This window comes from Mus caroli, unplaced genomic scaffold (genome assembly GCF_978045245.1).
Source record: "Mus caroli unplaced genomic scaffold, Mus_caroli_1 scaffold_1, whole genome shotgun sequence".
NCBI classification, from domain to species: domain Eukaryota; kingdom Metazoa; phylum Chordata; class Mammalia; order Rodentia; family Muridae; genus Mus; species Mus caroli.
In genome coordinates this window covers 129,143,438-129,170,459 of record NW_028227256.1, presented here as the reverse complement: position 1 = coordinate 129,170,459, position 27,022 = coordinate 129,143,438, and the positions used below count along the sequence as shown (strand labels likewise).

The 27,022-nt window shown below is 51.4% G+C and overlaps 1 protein-coding gene across 17 annotated transcripts in view; it reads left to right on the top strand.

Moving 5' to 3' along the window:
• The window catches only part of Nfasc (neurofascin), a 173,766-nt gene that overhangs the window by 131,012 nt on the left and 15,732 nt on the right, over positions 1-27,022 (top strand). For 6 of the 17 annotated variants that reach the window (XM_029478659.2, XM_021158809.3, XM_029478689.2 and 3 more), the window contains 16 exons: positions 1,622-1,765; positions 2,409-2,520; positions 2,818-2,984; positions 3,369-3,516; positions 4,770-4,894; positions 6,107-6,151; positions 7,568-7,669; positions 7,904-8,101; positions 9,460-9,530; positions 11,031-11,253; positions 13,039-13,154; positions 15,270-15,474; positions 16,593-16,715; positions 17,616-17,789; positions 19,923-19,937; positions 24,974-25,210. In XM_029478659.2, coding sequence (XP_029334519.1) covers positions 1,622-1,765; positions 2,409-2,520; positions 2,818-2,984; positions 3,369-3,516; positions 4,770-4,894; positions 6,107-6,151; positions 7,568-7,669; positions 7,904-8,101; positions 9,460-9,530; positions 11,031-11,253; positions 13,039-13,154; positions 15,270-15,474; positions 16,593-16,715; positions 17,616-17,789; positions 19,923-19,937; positions 24,974-25,210 — 2,205 coding nt within the window. The remainder of the gene's footprint in view (positions 1-1,621; positions 1,766-2,408; positions 2,521-2,817; positions 2,985-3,368; positions 3,517-4,769; positions 4,895-6,106; positions 6,152-7,567; positions 7,670-7,903; positions 8,102-9,459; positions 9,531-11,030; positions 11,254-13,038; positions 13,155-15,269; positions 15,475-16,592; positions 16,716-17,615; positions 17,790-19,922; positions 19,938-24,973; positions 25,211-27,022) is intronic. The other 11 variants (XM_029478676.2, XM_085841072.1, XM_029478680.2 and 8 more) reach the window with 7 other exon arrangements.

The window sequence follows — 27,022 nt, the reverse complement described above, 5'->3', positions numbered from 1 at the left end:
TTTGTACTGGATTTGTATCCTTACAAACACAGCAGGGGAGGGAACCAAGCTCTGAATTGCAGGAGGCCACAGGGGTGGTAAGCAGGGGAGCTGTAGACTTCACTGGACTGCAGCAGGCTTGCACTTGTTAAGACTAAATCTGTAGCCAGGGAGTTTCACTACCCCACCATGAGCAGAGGTGCAGCCCCAGCCTGTGGGCCACTCTCCTCTGTCTTTCTAGACTTCAGGGGAAGCAGGCAGCGGTGGTACACTTCAGAGCTTTGTCCTGTAGATACAGCCTGGAGCTGAGTCATCTGTCTGCGGGAAGTACCTAAGAGAAGTGACTGGTAGGAAAACTGGGTTCATGAGATTGGCCAGGGAAGGATGTGTTTGGGTTGGTGGCGCCACTTCCCCGGTGGCGTTTTGCTGAGTAGGTCCCAGGGTTGATGATAAGGACACAGATTCTGCCTTCATTTACCTTCTGCTGAGTCCCCAGATTCTCATCTGTTGAGTGGCGCCTAGGACCAGACTCCTGTTCCCTTGCAGGTCTGAGCGATGCCCATGAGCTCTCAGCCTCAGCAAGCCAAAGCATTTGCTTCCAGGCCCAGACATTCCCAGCGGTTACCAATGAGAAAAGTGACTAGTCTTTACATTTCTGGAAAGGTTTTGTTTTATAGTTCCTCGTCATTCCCTCCCCTCATTCTTCCTTCTCATGGGGAAGACAGGAATGGTGTTTCCTCAGGACAGATGGACAAGACTTTTTTTGGACAAGGTCTATAGCTCTCCAGACTCAGCAACCCAGGAGAACTATAGACAAGAATGGTCTGTCTCTATGTAGACTACTTGTTTTAGGAAGACCTTTTTGCAAGTATGAAGACTCGGTTGGCATGAAGCTCTTGCTAATGGGCAGCTTTTATGTATGAAAGAGGCTCTGCCCAAAGGATGGGAAGATGGTGGGTTTGGGCCATTTGGATGTTGCTGTATTCTTGCCAGTGCACATTGGATTAAGATCATAATGAATGAATGTCAGGCACGTTGGCTCATGCCTGCAATCCCAATGTTTAGTGGCTAAGGCAGGAGGATTGCCAAAAGTGTAAGGCTAGTCTTAGCAACATGGTGAGGTCAAGGCCAACGAGAACTACACAACAAGGCCCTGTCTCAGAAAACTAATCAACTGACTAAATAAACTGAGTGAAAACACTAACAGTATTGCTAGGCCTTGTGCTAACCACTTTACACCTGTATGAAAATATCTTCACAAAACCCCATGAGGCCATGGGTTGTCTCACAGAGCAGGGACTGAAGCAGTGTTAACAACACTGACTGGAGATGTGCTTAGATCCCTGTTTACAAAGTCTGTTTCCATCGCTTTTATTTTCAGCCACATCTGCTCAGCTATTGCCTGCAGAAAGCAAAGATTCAGGTTCCCACCAGGTGATGGATGGAGAAACAAATTCCCATAGGGTCCAGGTCACACAGTTTGACAGTGCTATCGTTCCACAGAACCCTTAGCGTACTTGGGACCCTGGAGAGAGAGAGAGAGAGAGAGAGAGAGAGAGAGAGAGAGAGAGAGAGATCCCTGCATGTCCTTCACTCTGCCCTTTTCCGTTTCTTACGGGAAACCTCTCTTTCCTATCTGTAGCGGCACCACCCAATCCCAACCGTGAGGTGGCCGGAGACACTATCATCTTCCGGGATACTCAGATCAGCAGCAGGGCAGTGTACCAATGTAACACATCCAATGAACATGGCTACCTGCTGGCCAATGCCTTCGTCAGCGTGTTAGGTGAGTCTCTGCCCACTGGCAGTGGGGTCTTCCTGGGGTCCAGTGACATCATGAAGTACATGTTCTCTGCAGCCTGGGCACGTTGGGCAGGCCTGGGGAGGTGTGGCGCATGAATAGAGGACTTGCACTCCACCAAGCCAGGTGACCATAGGGCTCATTCCATCAGAGAAGCTGCATAGGAAGTGCCTCTTTCTGAGCATGGCTGCTGCACTCCTTGGGCAGGGAGAGGGAAGAGGGAACTGGCCGAAACAGTATACCTCAGGGCTGTGGAGGATCAGCTCCAGAAGCTGTGGAAGACTTTGGGGAAACCCCTTTGCAAAAGCTAGTCTGGATGTGGGACAGATGGGAGACAGACAGATGGATAAATTCACTCTCTCCTCACCTAAACGGGAAAGATGTCATCCTTTGACATTGTAACATGGCAGTGGTCTACAACTGTGTTGGGCAGCATTTGTAATGTTCCTTAGGACACCTGGATCCCAGATACTGTAGACTGGATCGGTTTCCCTTAGACGAGGCTTGTAAAAGGAAGGGACAGATGAGGTTATCTAGGGGTCTGGAAGGCTGCTGGAAGGGGAGGAGCCAGGGAAAGAGGGGGCGGGGGGTTGTGTTTCACACTCAAATTGTCCCTCTGGGGTTTCAGATGTACCCCCTCGGATGCTGTCTCCCCGAAACCAGCTCATCAGGGTAATCCTTTACAACCGCACACGGCTGGACTGTCCGTTCTTTGGGTCTCCCATCCCAACGCTTCGATGGTAAGTCCCAGGAGACCAGGTCTCCCCAGCAGAGGCCGTCTGTCTTTCTGCTTCCTGCAGGCTGTATTCAGCAAAGCCTGGGCTCCTTAAACAGTTAAAGCTGGCTGTCTGGGTGAACCCAATATTGTTCAGAGGGGCTGAATCTTTCCAGCGAGTGGTTACAGGCAGAGCCTACAAGACTTGAGACCCCGTGTATCTACCTTGAGCTCCCCAGTCCCCTGCCATGGACTCTGCTGCTCCCTGGCTCCCTTGGGCCAGTCCTTTCTCAGTATGCTGTGTTTGCTGCTCTGTTGTGAGGTTTAAGAATGGGCAAGGAAGCAACCTGGATGGCGGTAACTACCACGTCTACGAAAACGGCAGTCTAGAAATCAAGATGATTCGCAAAGAGGACCAAGGCATCTACACCTGTGTGGCCACCAACATCCTGGGCAAAGCTGAAAATCAAGTCCGCCTGGAGGTCAAAGGTAAACGGGGGTGGCATGGGAGGGTGTCACTAGTGGGAGTTCAGGTGGGGCAGTAAAGCCATGCTTTGGAAATGCCCCTGTCTGAGGGCTGATCCCAGTGGACATCAGCATGACCCAAGTGTGGGAACACTGAGTCAGGCAGCCTATCCGCCTGATCCAGAGGCTCACCTACCTCCCTGAACCAGCATTCACATCATGGATTTCTGAGCCAGAGAACTATTTGGGGGGTTTGATTGCCCTTCACACAGGAGCCCCCACTAATCTTACAGCTAGTTTGTATTCTATGCCTGACATCCCAAGCTGAGGCATAGCACACTACATGGCCACATAGGAGCTGGGGGACAGAGAAGGGGTGAGCAGTCAGCTATCCAGTTGTCTTCACAGACCCCACCAGGATCTACAGGATGCCCGAGGACCAGGTGGCCAAGAGGGGCACCACAGTGCAGCTGGAGTGCCGCGTGAAACATGACCCCTCCTTGAAGCTCACAGTCTCCTGGCTGAAGGACGACGAGCCACTCTACATTGGAAACAGGTTTCTGCTCTCCATCTCCGCTCCTTACATGCATTTAAGGGGAAGTTTGCCCTTGCTTTCAGTGTCACGCATGTCACTAGGGAGCTACTAGGAGTAGTGATGGCCTTGGTGACCTTTCCTCAGGGGACAATCCCAGGAACCTTTTCTTCCTCTCTTATCAGAGACCTGTTGCTCTCTCCTTCACCTCTTCTCTCCCATCTTCTGTCTTCCCCGTCCCTTCTCCTCCTCTCACTATTTGATTATGCAGTGTTCTGTCTGTATATATGCCTGAATGCCGGAAGAGGGCGCTAGATCTCATTACAGATGGATGTGAGCCACTGTGCAGTTACTGGGAATTGAACTCAGCACCTCTGAAAGAGCAGTCAGTGCTCTCATCCTCTGAACCATCTCTCCAGCCCCTCCTCTCACTTTTCCTACTCCTGTTTACATCCCCTCTTCTTATTCCTTCCTTACCTCTTTATTCTGCATTCCACTCTCCAATCCCTTCAGCTCTTCCTGTAGTGCCCCCGCTTACCAGTAGAGGGCAGGTCTGGCTTCATCTTCCTTGTGGTGCCTGATGCATCTCAGCTCAGAATCTTCTGGATGCTTTGACAGTGCCCCCAACTATACCTCCCACACCCCAGTTCTGATTTTATTGGTGTAAGGACTCAGGTGCTGATTGTATTTAAAGGTCCCCTGGGTATTTTGTAATGTGCAGTCGGGATTGAGAACTAGCGATCCCAGCTTCCCTTCCCAGAGCTTTTGGCTGTCTTTGAGCTAGGCAGTAAGACACCAGCCATTCCCAGTCTCGCCCAGCTTCATGCAGGGCTTCATCCTGCCTGTGTGCATGGGCATCCAGTGCTCGTTGGTATTGAAAGCTCTAGAGCTATTTTATATTGCTCTGGGATGCCCCCTCCCTTTGGTGGAAGCAGGCAGTTGGATCTCAGAGAAGTTGAAACTGGTTCACAGGACAAAACACATGTAAGGGAAGGAGAGTGACACCAGCCTGTCTTGGGTTGTCAGTGTATTGGTACCCTAATTTGGGAAGTGTGTACAGCACAAGAAAGGTTCAGAGCCAGGCCCGGTGTGGGTGCTGAGGACTCGGGCATCCAGTCAGTGTTGAGATGGTCCCTCAGACCCCAGCAGGAGCTGTGCTCTCTCACCTGGCCCAGCCATCTCCTTTACCTCCTCGCTCTCCCCTTGTGGGACAAAAGTATCAGCTATGCCCGGTATGTGAGCCACCCTCCTGCCAACCTCAGCCTGGCATCTTGCAGGATGAAGAAGGAAGACGACTCCCTGACGATCTTCGGAGTGGCAGAGCGGGACCAGGGCAGTTACACGTGCATGGCCAGCACCGAGCTGGACCAGGACCTGGCAAAGGCCTACCTCACTGTTCTAGGTAACATCTGTCACCCACATCAGCGCTAACAGCCCGTCTCCCTGCTTCCCAGCAGTCAGCGTGGCCTTGAGTGCTGAGTAATGCAGAGTCAGCAGGGCAATGCATAGTCAGTAGCCATTAGGCGCGATGGCCTCTTCCGGTCTCTGGATTAGGAGCTGCCACTCTCAAACAAGCCGAGGAGGACAGTGTGGAGTTCTGTCTTCTGAGTGAGGTCTTTGACCTCCCAAGCCCACATGAAAGATGTGGAACAGCAGAAAGTGGAGTGACTTCTGCCTCTTCTGCTCTCTTACAGCACCTTCATACCACCAAGTTGACTAAAGCCATCTTGAAGCAGTGCTAGACCAAGAGGATGATGATGATGATAATGATATGTGTGTGTGTGTGTGTTCAGTGATATGGTGTGGAGGGGTGTAGTATGGGATGCGGGATGGTGTGTGTGTGTGTGTGTGTGTGTGTGTGTGTGTATAGAGGTATGTGGAGATGTGTGGAGGTGTGTGGAGGGGGAGTGATGTGTGTGTGTGTGTGTGTGTGTGTGTGTGTGTGTGTGTGTGGCTGGTGGCATGTGTATGAGTGTATATGTATATATGGAGTGTGGTATAGGGTATGTATCTATGGAGGTGTAGCATGGAGGGGGAGTGTTGTGTGTTATATGTGGGAGGGTGTATATGTATATCTATCTGTGTGTGGTGTGTGTGTGTGTCTGTGGAAGTATAGTGGGAGAGTGCTGTGTGTATGTGTGTGGTGTGGGGGGTGCACACTTCCAGCACCTCCTCCAGCTTCCTTCCCCTCCCACACTGCTCCCAGGAGTTAGTGGCATTCACATTGCCACACACTGACTAAGATGATGCCACCCCTCCCTGTCCATGCTGGCCTGCAGAGAGCAAGCCATTCAGATGGGAAGGTGGCTACCCCTTCCAGTGGAGCAGGCCCTCACTGCCATCTCTGCCCTGTTTCCTCTCTGCACTCCTGCAGTGGAGGTCACCATTGCTGGCCACAATGGGCCCAGATATGTTAACAGTACTAGGACAGGAAGAAGCCAGAAACTCCACTCCAGGCCATGGAGAAATACACAGGGTCACCTGGGAGGCGGGCTGCCCAGGGACAGCTGTAAAGCCTGGGCTATCCATCCGTGTCCGTCTAGAGCCCTCTAACCCTGATAACCTGCTAACCTGGATAACCTGCTAACCTGGATAACCCATCTTACCGTTGCAGCTGATCAGGCCACTCCAACTAACCGTTTGGCTGCCCTGCCCAAAGGTAATTGGTACTAATCAGGGGCCTGGTGCCCAGGGGTGGAATCTTGAGGAGGAATAGTTCTGGTGGGCTACACTTTCACATGCCCTACCTAGTGTGACCTCTGACCCTCGGGCACCCACAGTCACCTCCCTTCCTGGCCCATGTCAAGGCTCCTTCTGCAGGTTGGACTCAAGTCTGGACCGCCATTTTTCTCTTTCCACCACACTTAGCTCCCCCTTCAGGTCCCATTGTTGACCCCTAACTACACCTCATGTGCCTAATGGCCAATCAAGAAAGCTTCCTCAGACATCACCTACAGGCTCATCAGTTTATAGGCTGCCACTCACCTACTGCCATGCATCACGTACCCCGCACATACACACACACACACACACACACACACCCCACTGTGAACTTAAGTGACTCACTTTCTAGGTTAGTAAATCTCAACCTTCCTAACACCACAACCCTTTAATACAGACCTCATGTTATGGTAACCACCACCCCCCATCATAAAATTATTTTTGTTCATTCTGTACAGACTACATAAGTACGTGCTACTTTATAACTGTAATTTTGCAACTATTATGAATCATAATGTAAATATCTGTGTTTTCCGGTAGCCTTAGGCTACCACTGTGAAAGGGTTCTTTAGCCCCCTACAAAGGAGTTGAGACTCATGGGTTGAGAACCACTGTTCTAGGTCCTCCTAGTAACCAGCCAAAAGATGGAAATAGCTGGTTCAGGGAGGCAAAATATGGGGGGAGTTGTCTGCCTCCGTTCTACGGCTGCGCGACTTTATTCCAAAACCAGGATGGTGCTGATACTCACTAGAACAACATGTCCACCCCTTCCCCCCCCAAAAAAAAAAACCACCCTGCTTCCTTTACCCTGTGTGGAAGCCTGTGGCCCCCTCTGCTCTACATCCTCATGTAGTCCAGACTGAGTCTCCTACCAGGCCTGGCCTGTCTTGGTCCCTCCTCACTTCCCTCATCGTTCTGCCCTGCTCAGCACTGCAGAGCTCTCCTGGGATGCTCCTGGGAGTCCTGGCATCCAGAAAGACAGGCAGTCATCATGAGGAGCGAGACCAAAAAAGTCCTCATTCCTCCCCACCAGCCTCTCTCATGAAAACAGCAACTTCCCCCCAATGTGTGTGTTCTACACGTTCTGAAGAAACAAGATGGCCTCATTCCCTCTGTCCTACCAGATTCTCCTTATTCCCTTCTTCCATATTCTTGACCTTCTTGATTCTCCCTTGTCTCCTGGAGGGAAGCGGGTGGTCCCTGCACTGGCTCTCCAGGGTAGGTTGGGGTTTGATCTACTGGCAGTAGAGACATGAGCCCCTCAGGGACTTGTCCAGGACTAGTACTCCCCCATGGAGAGGGACTGGCTCTCCTTCAGGAACTCTGAGTGATATCTTTTTTCCTCTGCTGCCAGGGCGACCAGACCGACCCAGGGACCTGGAGCTCACTGACCTGGCTGAGAGGAGTGTGAGGCTGACCTGGATCCCAGGGGATGACAACAACAGCCCTATCACAGGTCAGGCTGGGCTCTGTGCCCCAGAACTAGAGTCTTGGACGAGGGCCCCCCAGTGTCCCGCTCCCACCTCTGCCCACACATGGAGGCCTTGGTTCCCCCTTGTCTTGGGAAGGCGTCTTTGTGTGTCCCTGTATCCCTCAGAAATGATAAAGACAAAGAGAAGCCATGAAGGATGTGGTCTTAAAGCAGGACCCTGTGACTCCCAGAACAGCTCTGTCCTCCTTGTCCATTCAGACTACGTCGTTCAGTTTGAAGAGGACCAGTTCCAACCAGGGGTGTGGCATGACCACTCCAGGTTCCCAGGCAGCGTCAACTCAGCCGTCCTCCATCTGTCCCCGTATGTCAACTACCAATTCCGAGTCATCGCTGTCAACGAGGTGGGGAGCAGCCATCCCAGCCTTCCATCCGAGCGGTACCGAACCAGCGGGGCACGTGAGTACTTGAGTGCCAGCTGCCCTGAGTTCGCACTGACTCATCCCAGCTCCCAGCCGTGGGCACTTAGGCAGCTTACTTGCCTTTCCAAGGCCTAGCCTCTTCACCTGTGAAACAGAAGGATAGTAAGATGCTCTGATGCACATCTCAGGGCTGTGGAGAGGACTCCCATTTTTAAAAGCTGGGGAGATCGCTTAGTGGGAAGAACCACAAGCTACGAGGCCTGATGACCTGAGTTTGATCCCTGGTACCCAAAGGATGGAAGGAGATGACTGAATCTCAGAAGTTGTCCTCTGGCCTTCACGAATGTGCTGTGGCATATGTGAAGCCACACGTGCAAACATTAAATAAGCACACAAACAAATCGCTATAATGTAGAGGAGACAGGAAGATGGTTCAGGTAGTAAAATGCTTGCTGTGAAGCATGAGGACCTGAATTCAGTAGACTCAGGACCCATGTCAAGGTGGGCCTGGTGACCCTCATCTGTCATCCCAACACTGGAGAAGCGGAGGGGAAGGAAGCAGTATGTCTGGGGCTTGCTGGTCAGCCACTGTGGCTGGATCACTGAGTTCCAGGTACAGTGAGAGACCCTGTCTCAAAAAATACGGTGGAGCCAGGCGTGGTGGCTCACGCCTTTAATCCCAGCACTCGGGAGGCAGAGGCAGGCGGATTTCTGAGTTCGAGGCCAGCCTGGTCTACAGAGTGAGTTCCAGGACAGCCAGGGCTATACAGAGAAACCCTGTCTTGAAAAAACCAAAAAAAAAAAAAAAAATGGTGGCGAGTGATTGAGGAAGACCCCTGACCCCCGACACATGTGCACACACAGATGCACATGAAAGGAAGGAATAGAAAATACATACCAGGCACTTACTGTGGTGCCCATCACACAGTAAACACACAGTAAATCTTAACTGTCATTTTTATTATTGCTAATGATGCTTTGTCATCTCCATGGAGCATGGAGACGCTGTTAAGAACACGTATAATCTGGTGTTATGTCAGATTTCTCTTCGTAGCACACCAAGATAATGGTTGAATTTATGCGATCACACCAGCTCATGGAGGTAGAAATGCTTGCCCCGCAAACATTAAATTCTAGGATAAGCCAGCATCTCACAAAACATACTCAGCAGAAAGCGTTATGATAAGCTCTAACTCAGCAAAGGATTACACTGAAAAGAAATTAGCTCTACTTTGGGGGTGCAAGTCTTAGCCAGGAAGACAGAGCACACACGGAAGAAAAGGAGTTAGAGGCTGAGAAGAGCCAGAGTACAGAAGGGGCCGGTTAGGTAGGAGGAGCACCGGGGATCCCGGCCAGGCCCAGGTTGGGACTCAGCTTTATCTGTTTGGATTCCAGCCCCTGAATCTAATCCCAGTGATGTGAAGGGTGAAGGGACAAGAAAGAACAATATGGAGATCACGTGGACGGTGAGCGTACCTCCCCACCCCAGCCCCCAGAGGGCTGCTCACTTAGCAGCAGGCACCCAGGAGCCCCCATTCCTTCCTCCCCTGGTGCCGCAGTGTGCTTCAGCCTGTCTAACTCAGTGGCTCTCAACCTTCCTAATGCTGCGACCCCCTTTAATACTGCTCCTCAGAAATTAATACAGTGACCCTCCCAACCATAAAATTATTTCCATTACTACATCATAACTGTCATTTTGCTACTGTTATGAATTGTAGTGTGAATATCTGGTATACAGGCTGTCTGAGATGTGACCCCTGTGAAAGTTGTTCCATACCTCCCCACCCCCAAGGGGTTGCGTGTGACCCACGGGTTGAGAAGCACTGGTCTAACTGGGACCACTGTCCTCTGAGAACCAAGCTAGTCAGAAGTGAGCATTTGGAAATCAAACAGAACAAGTATCTAGGAGCAGAGATGGGAGCAAAGGTCGCCAAATGTCACAGGCTGCCAGTCTGGCAAAATTCATCGAGAAAGCCAACAAATTAGAACAGTTTGATTAAGGGATCTGGGCTTTAGGAGAAAAAGACGTGCAGAATATCAACGCTGAGTTTGATGTTGCACTGGCTCTGTGCCGTGGATTGTTGGAGACTCTGGCACCATTACAAAGTCCAGGTCCTTTCTACAGCATGGGCTAGGTGACCCGAAAGGTCATCTCCCTTTTTCAGCCTCGCCCTTGAGTACAGCTTCCAAACTAAAACTGGGATATATGTTTTCAAATTGACTTCTCCTAAACCACTTCCAAGGCTAATATTGGTAAATACATTCACTCAAGTGGCGCTGAGCAGCTGCCGTGAATAACGACCACAGAGATGTAGCGCTCCTTCCTCAAGAGTCACCATCAGCCCTGTCACTCTGAAGCCTGGGCCTCCAACATCCTTGACCAGCAGCTTTGGACTGAATTCTGGGCAGCTCATCTATGGCTCTGGGTGGCAAGCCTTAGGACCAGCTCCTGAACCAGCTCCTTTAGGACTAATGGGTTTCGGTTGTCTTTAGCCAGCTCTGATATATGGAGAAGGATATATGGATTTGGTAGAACTAAAGTCAGTTCTGGACCTTCAGTCTGTAAAAGAGTAGTGTGGCTAGAGCAGAGCCCTCTCTCTGACTCCAGAGATCATGATTGTCAGTCTTTGGCTCCCCGCTCTTAATGTCTGAGGAGGAAATTTGCCCAAAGTAAATCCTTTGCTCCCGATGAACTGCAGCGTGGGTGGTGCTTGCAGTCCAAGTGACCAAGTCTCAGGTGAAGCTTTTGTCATAGGAAATCTGGATGCCACAGAGCTCCTATGATTTTAGGCTCCTCGGGAAGTCAGCACGAGGTGGGGTACCATCCCCTGCACTGTGAAGGAGCCAGCCAATGGCAGGCAAGCCTGAGCAGAGTGTTTAGCACAGATGAAGAGGGCAAGCGGTGGGTGACTTTACCAACACCCTTCCCACCCCGTCTGCCTGTCTGTCTGTCTCTCCCTGCACAGCCTATGAATGCTACCTCTGCCTTTGGCCCCAACCTACGCTACATTGTCAAGTGGCGACGGAGAGAGACCCGAGAGACTTGGAACAATGTCACGGTGTGGGGCTCTCGCTACGTGGTGGGGCAGACGCCTGTCTACGTACCCTATGAGATCCGAGTCCAGGCTGAAAATGACTTTGGGAAAGGCCCTGAGCCTGACACCGTCATTGGATACTCCGGAGAAGATTGTGAGTATTGGCCCACCTCCCTCCCCAAGCAGGACCCTCACTGCCAAGCTATATGTGGCTGTTCTCACGGGCTGAGAAGCTCGGGATGTATCATGGGAGGGCAACCAGTTCCCAAGAGACAGGGCTACCCTACCCATGACCTGGGCTCTACAACATCTGGTAACAGTCAGGGGGAAAATTGCCTTTTAAACACATCCCCCTTAGCTCAATACACATCCCAGGGCTGGAACTTTACAATGATAAAAACAGAGAGTCTAGAAACAACCCTTTCAAGGATTCTACAACAGCAAAAGTCATGCTTGAAAAAACTCCAGGTCCCCAGGTCCCCAGGTCCCCAGGTCCCCAAGTCCCCAGGTCCCCAGGTCCCTAGATGGGTTGCTTTACTGCCAAGCCTTGCTTGCTGGCACCAAGAAAGACTTTAGGACTCCAATTTAAAAGAGCTGTTTAGATGCTCCAAGGGAATCAATGTACAGGCTAGGCTCCACGACAGAGGAGCCATAGGCACAGAAAACTGCAGAGTACCGACTAGAGTCTTCCTGACGCACCATTTGCCAGCGTTCCGACGTTGTCCCCAGCCCTTGGAATTGAACATGACATGGGATGGTCTTAGGAAGTCAGTCCCTGAGCAAATCAACACTCTAGACAAAGTGTGTGCCTGGCCTCTGTGCCTAATGTATCCGCATCGGTCCCACAGCTTGTGAGCAAAGCAGGGCTTTGGCACAGTCAACCAGACTCAACAGCTGGGTCTGACTGATCCAAGAAGAGATTAAGGGATTGGTGGGGTAAGCAGAAAGAAGGGATGAAAACAGATCTTACTAGGCGTGGACACAGTAGGCAAAACTGAGCTGGGCTCCAGGTGAGGTCCGTGGTCCCATGATGGTGAGGGGGGAAGCCGTGAGGACCAGGTCCCAGAAGCAATGATGGATTGGAACCACTGGAAATGAGCAGAAGGGCCTCAGCCAGTCCCACCTCTACAAGGATGACACTTTTCTACAGGAGTCTAGTGGGGCTGCCAGTCAGTGAGTGTGACAGCAGGCTTCCCGGCTGGCCCCACAGTTTCCACCCTATCTTTCCACCCTGGGCCCTGTGCATCTCTGCAGCAGCTTTGCTTTGGTTGCATAGCAGGGGTCACAGAGCAGCCATGTTCCCTTTCTGAATGAAATTGGGGCATCTTCTTTCTACAGATAGTGTTTCTGTTGGTACACTCAGAATTGATTTTTGATAATTTTTTTTGAAGAGTATTCAAGGAGAACCTAAGGTCTCTGAGCCTCCTGAGGGAGGACTTGTGATTTCCCTTTGAGCCTCAAAGGGACAGGAGATGCATGAGTCACCCCCACCTGTGAGCGTTGCCCCAGGAGCTATGGCTATGTGCAGGGGATTGGCAGAGGAGCACAGCACTGCCAATCTGCAGCTCAGCAGAGGACACCAGGGGAAGCAATGTCCACTCCCCTTTATACCTACCCCTGGCGCCTCATGTTGGCACCTCCTATTGACCAAACTCCTCAAGAAGCCTTAGGAAAAGGTATTCAGCTGATGAGGTCCAGAAAGAGCCGTGGGAACAGGTAGAGAGTGGAAAGGAAGTTAGATGATCCCCGCGCTTGGGTGCCATAAATCATTGCTCTGGTCACCTGGATTGTCACCTTTTGTTCTGAGACTTCACTGCTGTCTGGAGTACCCAGTATGCAGTAGGGTAGAGGTACAGGCTCAGAACACATCATCGGGGACCCTAGAGTCCAAGAGCTAACCTTTCCTGTTTAACCTGCTCTCTGTCCCCACACATTGCAGATCCCAGGGCTGCGCCCACTGAAGTTAAAATCCGAGTCCTGAACAGCACAGCCATCAGCCTTCAGTGGAACCGAGTCTACTCTGACACGGTCCAGGGCCAGCTCAGAGAGTATCGAGTGAGAAGGCCAAGCACCCAGCCCCACCTAACCACCTTCTTGCTAACCAGGGAAAGGGGTAGCAGCCGTGGTGTGTGTGGGGTCTCGAGGGACCCTCGGAGTACTTGTGGGATCTAAAGTTGATTCAAGATGATTTCTGGGATTTGAAATTACCCAGTGGGGAGCATATACATGCATACAAATACTTATGCATATTATACATATGTTCATATATCACTGAACAACAGGGATATGTTCTTAGAAATGCATCATTAGCCAATTTTGTCATTGTGCCAGCATCACGGTGCGTCCTGAGACAAACCTAGCTGGTACAAGCCAGATCCCCAGCACAGCAGCTTACTGCAGTCAACACGCACAGCAGGCATAAGGTGCACGAGGCTGTGGCCCGTGTGATGTTGACACTGCTTTACAGTGAGCTGTGTTTTCCAAATAGGATAAAAAAAAAAAAAGTGCAGGGCCTGGGCATGGCTCAGTGGGAGGGGGCTTGCCTAACATCCATGAAGCTGGGTTCAATCCCCAGCACTGCAAAAGCAAAGCAGTAACATAAATAACATTATAAACGTGTAACCCGGTAACCTAGTGATGTTTACCACCAAGCAGTATAGTTGTTGCTATGGTTTTGTGACTGGCAGCCCAGTAGACCTTTTTTACACAACTCCAGCACAACCATACATGTAATACTCTGTAAAATGATGTCATGATAGCTACAACCATCACTAGGTGGGAGAATCATATGGGATTGGACTCTTACTAGCAGGAACATCACACAGCTCATGCCTATAGGAGCACACGTGATCTATTGAAAGGCCAAGCTCGGCTAGGACCCCTTAGGATGGGGCTGGGTTTCAGCCAGGACTGCAGAGCACACATTGGCTATCCATATGTGAATAACGTGTATATAACCAAAGCACCCGTGAGCTGCACCCTTTCCCTCAGAGGCTCCTGCTGAGCTGGTTGCTTCCCCAGCCTGGTTGCAGAAAGCCACACTAACGGGCAAAGCCACCAAAGGGATATAAGCTGCCTCCCTGTTACCTCAGCCAACTCTGCTACCTGACACAGATTCCAAAGGCCCTGGCCTCTTGGGCTTCCAGCCTGGGAACAGTTTCTGTCCTCAGAGGGCTGGGCTGAGATTGTAGAAGTAACTCAGGACTTTCCCTCAGGAAGGAAGCTGCATTTCAGTTGACAGTGAGGGTGGTACGGCATGGGTTCCCCCGAGTCTGTGACTTCTGAGGTCATCAGGAGTTGGCTGATGGGCAGCTGGGGACACACAGAAGGAGGTCCGTCCCTTCTTGGAAAATGAACTTGGCAGTGAACTAAAGAAAGGAAGCTGGGTGCACCTGACCTAGCTCCTCCCCAACAGTTAACTTTTAACCCTTAACCTGCTGGCCTGGAGATTTTTCTTACTGAAGTACTTATCAGTCTCTGTAAGTGTGGATTTCCTCACCACTTTGCCTGTGACACTGCTATGACACGTTGTCCCATGGCTTCCTACCACTGCTAATAAGACCTTCACTATACCCTTCACCTCTGCCACCTCCAAGGCCACCCTTCCTATCCGAGCTCCGCTCCCTGCAGCCCTGTATCCCAACTGACTTGGACACGGGTCTGCCATCGGAACGATCTTCAACGGTATGTGAAGAAATGGCTTGGCTTCCGAGAGTTAAATCAACCATTGCTCATATACTCTGACTGTCTGGGACAACCTGCTCCTTGTGTGCCCACCTTCTGTCTCCCTAAACAGTACTAATCCAACTGAAAGCAAAATGGCCTTTGAGCACCAGGCACAAAGCTTTCTGCGCCAGGACCCCTGGTTCACATTTATGGTTCTGGCATGGACTCTCCTTGTGCAACCTGTTACCCAGCTGGGACATATTCTCCAAAGATGTGGTGGCGTGGCTCCAAAAACGGGTGAAAATTTTAACCGTGTTTCATGTTCAGCGTTACTCTATTCATGATCGGGACCCTAAGGCTGTCCTGCCATCCTCTATGGGGAGGATGAGGTCATCTGAGACAGAGCAGCCTGTAGCAAGCAAAGGGAGGACCAGTCACTACTACCACTAACCACTAACCTGGCCCTGCTGCCTCGCCACTCACCAACCTGCCTCTGTCTCAAAGGCTTACTACTGGAGGGAAAGCAGTTTGCTGAAGAACCTGTGGGTGTCTCAGAAGAGACAGCAGGCCAGCTTCCCTGGTGACCGTCCCCGGGGCGTGGTGGCCCGCCTGTTCCCCTACAGTAACTACAAGCTGGAGATGGTGGTGGTCAATGGGAGAGGTGACGGGCCTCGAAGTGAAACCAAGGAATTCACCACCCCGGAAGGAGGTAGGTCTGACCCGCAGTTCTTCAATGTGGGTTTGGACAAGGGTAGTGCCACCAGTGAGCCTGGGGCAGCTCCAGCATGGACAGCCAGGGTGACCTTGGCAAGCGGATGACCGTCACCAAAGTGACACACCCTCCTGGAAACTTGCTTATCAAGAGATCTGTGCAGTGAGCCCATGGCATTCCAGACCCAGACCACATGAGACTGAAGCCAGCACCTCCTCTGAGGAGAAGCCACGAGTGCGTCTGGCCACTTCAATGTCCTGCTTACCAGCACCCAAGATCTGACGAGCCTCCCCCACAGCATCAAGAGACACTCCTGGGAAGTTAGCCTATGTGTATAGAGTACTACCAAGTGTCACCCCCATCCTCCTGAGGGTTTGTGGTTTGATCTAACCCTGGGGTCTAGACATCTAAAAAGTTCTATTATCACCTTGGTTCCCCTTCAGCTCTTTTATCCACTCGGCATGAGCTATGGCTTCTCTGTTTCTCCTCCCTCCTTCCTTAACTGTTTCCTATTTTTCTTCTTTTCCTCCTCTTGCTTATCCCTTGCTCTCCTCTTGTCTTCTCTATCCCTGTCTCTCCCTCCTTCCTCAATTTGGTTCCTATCATTAGTCTCTCCCCATCACTTCCTCACCCCTTTCCAGGTGCTCTGTCCTGAGTCTCTATCTCCTCCCCGACAGAGCTTGCATTCCCAGCTCAGAAGCTGGGGCCTGCTGCTGCAGCCAGTGGTGAGAGCCCTTGGCTGGGGACTGGGAACTGCACCCTTGCCACAAGACAGCTATGATCGGTTCCCTGCCTGGGAGTGGCTCTCTGGTTTGGAGGTATATTTGCAGGATTGAAGCCACCTATTTGTGCCAACTCCAGGGTAGCTGCTAAAAGGAAACTCACTTGACTTCTTCCTCCAATTCAGCAGCAGTAGCAGAGCCCACTTGGCTTTATACCAGGTGAAAATGGTTGCCAGGCAGGCAGCAGGCTCTGCCCTTAAGGAGCTAGGTCCAGGTTCGGCAGTAGTCCAGCACAGCGATACCTAAGGTCATGCCTTCATGCCTGTACTTTGTTTTCTGTGTTCTCCTCATCCTCCCTGCCCTCACCTCCCGGCTCCCTCCTCCTTCCCCAAGTACCCAGTGCCCCTAGGCGGTTCAGAGTCCGACAGCCCAACCTGGAGACCATCAACCTGGAGTGGGACCACCCAGAGCATCCCAACGGAATCCTGATTGGATACATCCTCAGATACGTGCCCTGTATGTTCTGCTTCTCTGCTTTCTCTGACTCCAATACAATCACAGACCATTTCTCACTAGTTTCTTGAGGAGTGGAGATCAGAAGCCTATGGGTGCAGAGGGCATTGCATAGGAAATGTGAGCGCTAAGGGAGAGCTCTCCATAACTAAGGGAGCAGGCAGAACCCAGTCCCTGCTCTTCTTATACAGCCCCGCCTGTAGGAGGCAGCAATCCCAGCCCTCTGGGAGCTAGTAGTCTTCAGCACCTACAAGGCTAAGCAGAAGAGTTCCTCTCCTATTAGCCCTTCTATGTGATGGGCAAACCGTGTGTGCGCAGGCATCTGAGGATGCTCAGGAGTCTCCATAGGAACAGGGATGCCATCACACTTCAACAATGTTAAGATGTCCAGTGTAGACAGTGCTACCCCTCTCTGGGAAGCCCAAAGGGCCAGTGACCTGTTATTGACACTTTAGCAGTGTGTCTTCCATGCTGTTCTGAATTGATCTCTGGACCTGACCTTTCCTCCAGTATTGAAGAAGGTGTGGTCTTTTACAAAAGAGGCAGTAGCAATCAAGGCCCTGGGGAATTTCCCCGGTTCTATTTGGACAGAAGAGAAGAATTCCAAAGATTTGACCTTGACCCGGGGGGGGGGGGGGGGGGGGGGGGTTGGGAAGTGCAAACTGAGCTTTTAGAATTGGCCAGGAGACTTTCAGGAGGCTAGAGACGCTGGGCTCAGTGACAAATGTGAACCCTGAGGGACACTGGAAGATCCTCAGTACTTATAATGGGAGGTCCTGATGCCCGCCTTTAAATCAAGTCTTGAATATTGCTGGGCAGGGACCATATTCCTCTTCCAGAAACTCCAAAAGCTGTCCTATAACCCGTGCAGGGACTAAACCTCCCACTTGTCTTTCTCCCCAGTTAATGGAACCAAACTGGGAAAGCAGGTGGTGGAAAACTTCTCTCCCAATCAGACCAAGTTCTCTGTGCAGAGAGCAGACCCGGTGTCGCGTTACCGCTTCTCCCTCAGTGCCAGGACACAGGTGGGCTCTGGAGAAGCAGCCACGGAGGAGTCCCCAGCACCTCCAAATGAAGGTAGGTCCACGGTGGCAGTCCTTGGAGTAAAAGGCCCTAACTAATCCGGACACCTAGAGAAACACACCAGAAGCTGGGTTTGGCCTTCCAGGCTAGAAAGGAAGTGAGGCCACAGAACCTCAGGCCCACTGCAGGAGATAGCCTGACTTGGGTACTGAGAGATATCAGTAGTGTATCGGGAAAGATCATCACTCTTAGATGTACAGGCAGACCGGTCCTTCACTTTGCCCTGACTTTCTCAGCTACTTATCAACTGTCTGTCCTTGCAGGGGAATAAGGAAGGACATGTGAGATGACAGGCAATCAGAGGGACATGAGAAATAACCATCCTGATGAACTCCAAAGAGTCAAACTGCTCATCTACTGAGGGAGGCAAGAATATCACTGAGAGTCCTCCCTAAGGACTCTGGGAACATCCTGTCTTTTGCCAAGGGCAAATAGAGCCAAGGAGATAGGGCAAAGTACTTGCCTGGATCAAAAGCAGAGCAGGAAATATGTTCTCCCTTTACAACATGAATAAGATGAGGTGTCTGGTTGCAGAGGTGGGAGCTGGGAACAACTCTTTGCTAAGCCAGCTTCACAAACAGCAAGTGAATTCAGTCAAGGCCAGTCCCAACCTCTAAGATCCCAAGCCAGAGCTGCACCTGACCTGAGTGTACAGTAGAGGGCGCTCTCGGCTCATTTGCATGCATTGTTGGTTTCAGTGTAACCTCCCAAAAAATTGGACCCTAAAAGCCTCAATGCTGGCAGCGCCTTATAAATGGCGAGCACCCTCTACCTCTCCAGAGAGACAATAGTCTATGCAACAGTCATTTTTTTGAGGACCCACCCTCATGTACCAAGCCAGGCACTGCACCAGAAGCAAGGGACATAAAGATAGTAAGAAGTTCACAATGTCTAGAGACGTCCTCAAGAATGGTTCTTTGTCTTTCTGCCTGAATGAAGGTGTTGCCAAGGGCAGGAAGTTTGGGGAGATTCAATATGTAAGGGGAGACCAAAAGGGCGATATGAATAAGTATTCCTGGGACTGTCACATGATCGTGACTAGTGCCTGCCTCCCATGAGGTCCTGTGGTCTCCTCCTGATCCAGATGTGCTCTTCTGAGCATTCTTATCTGTGTCCCAGGAGAGCGCTGTGCTTCCTAAGGGGACGGCCAGGCCCTGCTGCTTCAGCTCAGTATTCTTGTACAGCTGCAGCAGCAGTTGGGGGAAGGACTGTCGGCCCCCTGTGTCCCTCTCTGGTCTCCTAGATAAGGAGTAGTCATACAACAAACTCCTGATCCTGGTGTCCTCTTCCAACCCCTGGACATTCAGGAAGTTGGTTAGGGCTGCTACCAGAGACTGACAGACTAGGGTACACTCTCTCTGTACTTCTAGAGATGTCCAGAAAGCCTCTCTTCCCGGCTCAGGGCAGCAGACAAAGCCCCTTTGTCCAACCCCAGTGACCATGATGGGGGAATTCCTGCAACTCCAGAGAACAGAGATGGTTTTGGATTTGTGGAAATTGTTCAGAGATTTGTTCTAGAGCTCTCGATCATATTTGTGTTCCTAATCTTATGAACTACAACTAATGGGGAAAACTGAGGCAGCAGAAAACCAGATCACATGCTTTCAGAGCCCCAGGGCCTTCAGCGCCATCATACTTTGAACGTATGAGCCTGCGACGGCCCCTTGCCCTACTACCAGCATCTTGGAGGGGCTCTCGTTGCCTAGAATTGGATGCTCCTGCACCACCTACATCTTTATCCTCAATTCCTGGCATCATAGAGAGTCACTTAGCCCAGCCAGGGTAGGACAAATCCTTGGGGGAAAAGCTGGAATATAACACTCTGCCTGAATTGTGCCTTGCAGATACCTCTTATATGGCAAGCCCTTGAATATGGGTAGAAATGTGTTAGGTCTCTAAGTCCCAGATGGAATAACAGCAACCCACCTAGCTCCGGTGGGGTTGAGCATGACTCCCTGAACACCACTTAGCATCCTCAGGGTTGCATCTAGCACCTGGCCATACCCCTGGAGTCAGGCTGGAGCCAGACCCTTTCTGTTCTCTTCTGTGGTCTCACCTATGCTGTTTTCTCTTCCCTCTCATCCTCTCTCCCTCTCTCTCTGGCCATCTTGGGTGCTGTGTCTGAAGCTACTCCAACTGCAGGTATTGTACCATCAACAGAGGTAACGGGCATGGCTCGGGGCAGTGCAGATGGAGCCCATGCTGGCCAGAGCCCAGCAAGAGGAAGTGGCGAGGGCTGAAAGCATGCTCCAGGTCACCCTTTCAGTGGAGAAGCCAAACTTGAAAGGAAGGTGTTTAGAGAGCATTGACTAGAGGATGTGAGCATGCTCTCTCCTTTCATATAATGCTTGTCCTTACGAAAGAGGCTGGCTCGGAAGTGGTCTCACATATAGAACCAACCCTCTGAAGCCAAGAGAAAACCTGTTGTGGCCACCTGAGCCTTGCTGGACCTGACATCTCTGATCATAGAGATGCTCTTAGAAGGTGTGCTATAGAGGGAACAGCTGGCTCCTGGCCCTGGTGACACCACAATCCCCCTGAAAGGGTGAACACACTGCATGCTGGCCTTTGCATGCTGCATGGGGGACCCAGCGCCATTCCACCAGCTAGCATTATGTTCCACTCAGTGAGAATAAGCAAGCACATCTCTGAGTGAGACCAGGGCTCCAGGGCCTGGAGCCTCAATGTGTGTCAGGGATTGATGGTCTTGACTCCAGGAACTCAGCTCCTCAGTATTTGGTATGGAGACAGACCCCCTCCTTTGGGGTCAGGAGCTGGCCAGGTGGGTCTGTGATAAAAGCCCACCTGCTAACAACTTTCCCCTCCAGTCCTCATGCTGTTGGTTTGAGGGCCATCAAAGCTCTACCAAGGGCTGCCCTCAAGCCAGAGAAACTAGGCAAGGGCTACCTGGGTTCCTTTCCTAGTCCTCTGAGCTTGGATTTTCCCACAAGTTAGGAGATGAGGGCATTACAGGGTACACGAGAGCCTGCATAAAGAAACAAGTTTTGTTAAGACACACCTTTAGGTGAGAGAATCAAGAACCAGGCAGGAATCCGAGCTTGCTCTGTATTTCCTAGCTCACTTGGTTTGCTTCCTACCAACGCCCGTTTATTTCCGCCCACTGCTTCCTACATTGATTCTGCTTCTGTTGCATACCCCCTTATGGTTTCATGTTTTGCCAGCCAGATCCACCAGTATTAAGAAATTATCAGCCTTCATCCTCCTACCCAGTAACCAGGCCAGCCAGCTAGGCCAGTGCTTCCCCCCCACAAGCCCTCTTCCAGGATGTGAGTCACAGAAATTGTCCAAGGCCTGGGGACCACAGAGCAAACAATTCTTGCCATGCTAGAGGGAGGGTCACCTTGTCTTCCTGGCTCATGTGTGAGTCTCTTCCCCAGTGGAGACAACAGGTACTTGGGGTGAGTCCACTCAAAGCTCATTCATTGGTCAAGCATTTTCCTGTCTCCTTTCTCATTGGGCACTCCAGGCCCTGTGTAGAGGATCCAGCAGTAAGAAGTCTGCCGTGTTCAGAGGGCAGTCTGTACAGCCCTCCTCTGAGCTGCAGTTGCAAGGAGACGTGTCATTCCAACTCCCCCTCCATGTCTTCCTTCCAATTTTAAACGATCTAAACTCAGCATGCTGTGCAGGATGGGCCCTGGGTCTTTGCTGTCAATCAAGTGTGTTTTCCAGGCACCAACTTCCACATGACACACGGGACGGGCAGATTGTACTTTTTGGTAACTGAGACATGCCAGTTATATCAGATGTTGTCAGCTTTGCGTGCACAACACCTTCTGGGGCCAGTAGAGCTTGGGTCTATTCAAAGGGAGTGGTGTCCGGCCCTCCACCCTCTTCCTTCTCATCCTCACCAAACCTCGTCACTTCCCCCCAAATTGATCAGTTCTTCTATCACCCGGCAACGATAATCCCTCTCATCCACCTGTATCTTCAGTCTGCTAGGATTGCTTCCCATCTGTCTAACAGTCTGCGACTTGGCTGGGGTAGTCTTCGTGCCATGTGGACGATCTTGGACCGAACATTCCATCTTGGAATGCCTGGCAGCTGCTCTTGTCTTTGACTCAGCTCAGAGCTGTGAAGGTTGGGTGGGTTGCTGATAGAAGAAGCTCAGCTCTGTGGCGGGTTTAGGACAACGAGAAAATGAGCAAGATGTGTCGCCTCTCCATCTCTACACGGTACTCCCCCAAACGCTCAGGTCCTTAATTGTGTGTCTTCCTGGGGACTAAGACAGTCTATAGGGTTGGCCTTCCCTATATTGGTAGACTCTCAGCTTCCAGATCTAGGCTTCCTTAAACCATTTTCGGTACTGGACATTCATGGCTCTCTCTAGGTTGCTGGCCAGCTGTTGATCGCCAATCAGTACCAGCCAGGGCTTTTCCCACACTCATAGTTCCTGCTGTGGCTAGACACAACTTCTAACCCAGGAATATGTCTACCTGACCTGTGGCCCCCTCTGTTAATGCCAGCCCCTCTTCAGGGCTCACCAGTCTTCCATCCTCTCCCTAACTCAGTCCCAGGTTGAAATGCTCTGACAGGCCTGAGCAATACATAGCTCCCTTGTGAAAAGCTCATGCCCTTCCTGCCTGCCTGTCACAGGCTTTGGATGATTATCTCTCCAGCTGTGGTGCCTTTCCTCTTGGCTTTGCCCTCCCTGTATCCTGTGGCCCTCCAGCCTGGGAATAACAGACATAGCAATGAGTGGGTTGAGGGCATGCTGATTCACCAGCTGTGGCCTCTGGAGGTCTACTCTTTACGGAACTTCACTGGGGACACCCCTGGGGGCTTCCAGTAGCTCCCACCCTCTCTCCCCATTTCCCCTTCTCACTTATACTCTGAAGCTTGCCACAGCCCCAGGGGAAGAACCCAGGAACTATCACCACAGAGAATGCCTTCCTTTATACATGGTAGGAGTGGCTGTCAGAGGAGGGGGATGTGGCTGGAAGCATCCACACGGTCGCTTCTCACCCTTATCTTCAAGCTGCTGAACAAAGTTCAAAACCTAGTCCAACCTCTCATCATATCTGTCCCAAGGGCACTTGCTGAAATGCCCTGGAAAGCACGTGATACAGAGGGACTAAGGGAGATGTGAGTATATGTCCCTGTATGTTAAAGGACCAGCAGTCATTGGAGACCATTGAGGAAAATGGACTTGGACTCATGGGCCCTGGAAAATGTATAGCCTCTGTACCTGAAGGAAAGGAACCCAGGTTCCTGGACTCTATGACAGGGCGGGGCAGTGACCTAAGTTATGAGGAGTATTTTCTCATGACACCATTTAAATAGTCACAAAAAAAACCCAGGACCTTGTGAACCTCTCATCTCCCAGAAAGTACTAGAAGATGCATTATTCATAAAGAACTAAGTGAGAACTGTCTTATCCAGAGGAACAAAACCTCTTCCTCTGTCTCACTTGTGGTTATGGTCATGGTGGATACAGACCCAGCCCCGAGACAACTGAGCTTCGCCTCATAGTGTCTCTGCATGTCTACTTAGTACTTTCATACTTATCTCTGCAGTGTCTACTTGTGAATTCATGCTTCCACTGGCATGCTGATGAGTAGGATAAGCCAAGCCCTTCGTGCAGAGCATTAAGAGAACTGAGCTGACTCTCTGGCCTAGGGCTACCTTGGGTTTGAACCCTAGAAAAACAATGACAGGGAGGCTTCTCTCCTGCTCCCTGCTGTGCCCTATCAGATACTTCTGGTACTTTCTTGATGCCTGAAGTAGACTGGGGTTTGGGGACTACACTGTTACTGACTTTGGACTTCCCTTGGATTCTCTGAGACATAATGGATGGTCATCTAGTCCCCACACTTAGGGCTCAGTAATAGCTCTGCTTTTATACGTAGGGATGCTTCAGAGACCTTGGAAATGCGCCCTTCTTCCCTATAGGACTTATAACCATGGAGGCCCATGGACGTAAAATTAGTCACATTCTGGTTGAAACGTCTTAGACTCGGGAGCCTGATTCTCCTGGGGAAAGTTCTCTGGCTTCCATCCCTAGGCTTGCCCTCTTCTGTCAGGATGGGAGATGCAGGGGATATTATTTATCAGGGTCTTAGGAGATTTGAGGCAGAATAGCATGTCACTATGTCTCCAAAGATAGGGCTACTGTTTATGTCTTAGTCTCTGCCTACTGCTAACACCACCAGAGAAGGTAGACAGTGCTCAGATCATTAGCAGTGATGCAGTAAGGGAGACCGCTCTGCTCTCTCTTGTTTGCCTGGTCGTCCTCACACTGTTAGTCCCAACAAAGACTGATCAGGAGAACAAGGAGAAGACCCTCACTAGCTTCCCTGTTCTGTTCAATAGAAGAAGAACACTATGAAAAGGTGGCCGAGTTTGTGGACTAGGTCCCAGGGCCTCTTTAGATGGAGGTGGAGCAGGAGCAGTCAGCCCAGATAAAAGCCTGGCTGAGCCTCTCTGGAGATTTCCACAGAGAGGGAGCTGGCACTCAGCTCTTTCATCCTGCAGTTTCCGTGCCTTTCTGTGGCTGGGAGGCTAAGGTTGCCCATCACAGGCCACACTGTCATCCATTCTGGGTTTGAATATGAACAGGAAGGACTCAGGGTCTGTGGACAGAAAGGCAAGTTTAGGTTGGAGATTGGGGGAGCCATCAGTAGGCAAAGAAGGGAGAGGTAGGGGAGGGGGACAGAAACCACAGAGATGACAGGGTGGGGGGAAAATTAAGAGTGAAGAACAGGGAGTGGTTGCCTGCTCCGAGTCCCTGGAGGACAGAGCCCAGCCTCCTGCCCACCGCTCCTCTGAGCCAAGGCTCCAGGGCTGGACCTGTCTGGTATTTCTGAGAGTTTGTAGGTGGTATGTGGCCCACAGTTTGTGCCATCCCTGGGGTTCAAATGGTTTAGTGTGTGTGTGTCCTTTGACCACTCTCCTGGTTCCTGGTTGAATGCATGCTGGGTGCTTAAAGCTACACAGACCATGAGAAGAAAATGAACCACACACCAGCTTCATTCTCTTCCTCACCCATGGCTGTATGTTGGTTGCTGGGGTCCTTCTGGACCAGTGCGGATGCTTGGGGGGGCTTCTGACTTCTGAGCCCATCTCGCCACTGGGCTGCCTGCCTTGCACGTGGGGGCCAGATGTACTAGCTGTGTGCTACCAGACCAACCAGACTCGGTTGTTTCACACTTCCCTCTTAGCTCCTCCCACGTTGCCCCCGACTACTGTGGGTACCACAGGCCTTGTGAGCAGTACTGATGCTACTGCCCTTGCTGCCACCAGTGAAGCCACAACAGTTCCCATCATCCCAACCGCCGTACCTACCACCGTCGCCACCACCATTGCCACAACTACTACAACCACTGCCGCTACCACCACCACCACCACTACGGAGAGTCCTCCCACTACCACTGCTGGGACTAAGATTCACGAAACCGGTATTGTGCACTGCCCATGCTCCTGACCCCTTCTGAGTCCACCTCCCAGCTTCTCCAGACAAACCCAGACTTCCCTGACTGAGCGATGGGCTTTGGAGTGGCAATTACCAACCCAGCCCTGCCATGTTTTACATTGCAAACTAGGCCTAGAGACCCTGTCCTGAGCACACACGGGTGGTCACTCACCACCCAGTACTCCTTTAATGCTAATCAGATCTTCCACAGGGCTACAGGCTTCTCAGAGAGCATCCCAAGCATATGCCAAGTAGCCAGCCAGGGATGGGTACTCAAGAAGAGAAGTGGTGAGAGGGGAAGGTTCTAATGGCTGTGTACCTGGCCAAGAGAGTTGCTGGCTACACCATGTCTGTCCACCTCTAGGGACAGAGGCCAGGAGGATGAGCAGGGAGTGGCTGCTGTACCATGCGGCTCTGTCTCTGGAACCCCTGCCCCTTCCTTGCAAGGGACTCCTTGCAGGTATTTCTTTTTAATAGAGTGTGCAGGAAATGGTGTTCCCAGGCCTAGCGATGCTCCATCGCTTTTCTATCACTCCTAAAGCACTCCTCCTTGGAGGAGGAACTGCAAGAGTTCTAGGGATGGCTTTAGGGCCCCTGGGCTCCAGAGCCCTGCTCCTTGAGCATGCAAAGATCCTTGGAGAATCCAACCATTTCTGAATCCCAAGCATCAACCTCGTATTATCACAAGAGTAGGGGGTCCCTAACTTCCGGCACCCAGGAGGCAGCTATAAAAATAGCCTGATGCAGCCAGAAAGACTTCCAGGAAGATTCCAGAATGCTCCCATTCCTGGAGAATCATTAGACACCCCATCCCCACCCCCAGCCTCCGTGGCTTTTGCTTCTTGGGCAAGTCCCTCCCACCTCCCAGCCTCACTGCCTCCCACCCACCTGCCTGTTAGCCTCTGAATGCAGGTGGAGGCTGGACAGTCCTGTTAGCGGTTGCTCAGTTCTCTGGTGTCACGTGAGCTGTAGGCAGAGGCAGGTGAGTCACAGCAGAGCCCCTCAGCCCGCGGAAAGGCTGAGTTGCTTGAGAGGTGCAGTACTGGAGTGTAAACATGGAGGATAGGGGCAAAGTCAGCCCAGGCGAGGCTGCCGTCAGCGGCTTGGGGGTCACTGTCCTCTAGGACACAATGAGGGATTTTCACCAGAGGAAGGCTTTTTGAATCCTCAAAGTGCTTCAATTCACAGAGTTGAGCCAAGAATCCAGAAACAGTGGAACCTTGCGCCCTGGCAGTTCCTGACCTAGAAACATCATTCTTACAGCAGGCAGGACTGACCCTGTGACCCCGTGACTCACTGCCCAGGTGTAGGCCTTGTCTGAAGCCACAGAGGGCCTGGCCTCAGCCCCAGTCTTATGGGGAGTTTGGGGACAACCGGGAAGTATCTCGGCTTCCAGGGAATCTTTTAAATGGAATTTCATCTTCGTCTTGTCTTCTACCATCACATAAAGTGTCTCATAACTTCTCCTTTTGCAGGGTATCCTTTGTGTTATTTTCTAGATTTGGGTGCTGCTCCCTAGCTCTTATGTGCCAGGAGCCGGTGGAACAGTGCATGCTGATCATGGCCTCCCTTTGAACTTCACAGCCCCGCAGAGTTCGCCTTCTGGGCCCCTCCCCTTTGAACACCACAGTTCTTTAGCAGTCATCGTTCTGGCCTGTCCATATGGTCCCCGCCTCAAAATCATCTTGGTCTCCCATTGCTTGGGTTTTTCTTTTCTCTGTGTATATAATGTGTGTGTGTATGCACGTTAGCGTGTGTGAATATAGATACATACATGACGATCAGAGGAAACAGCTTT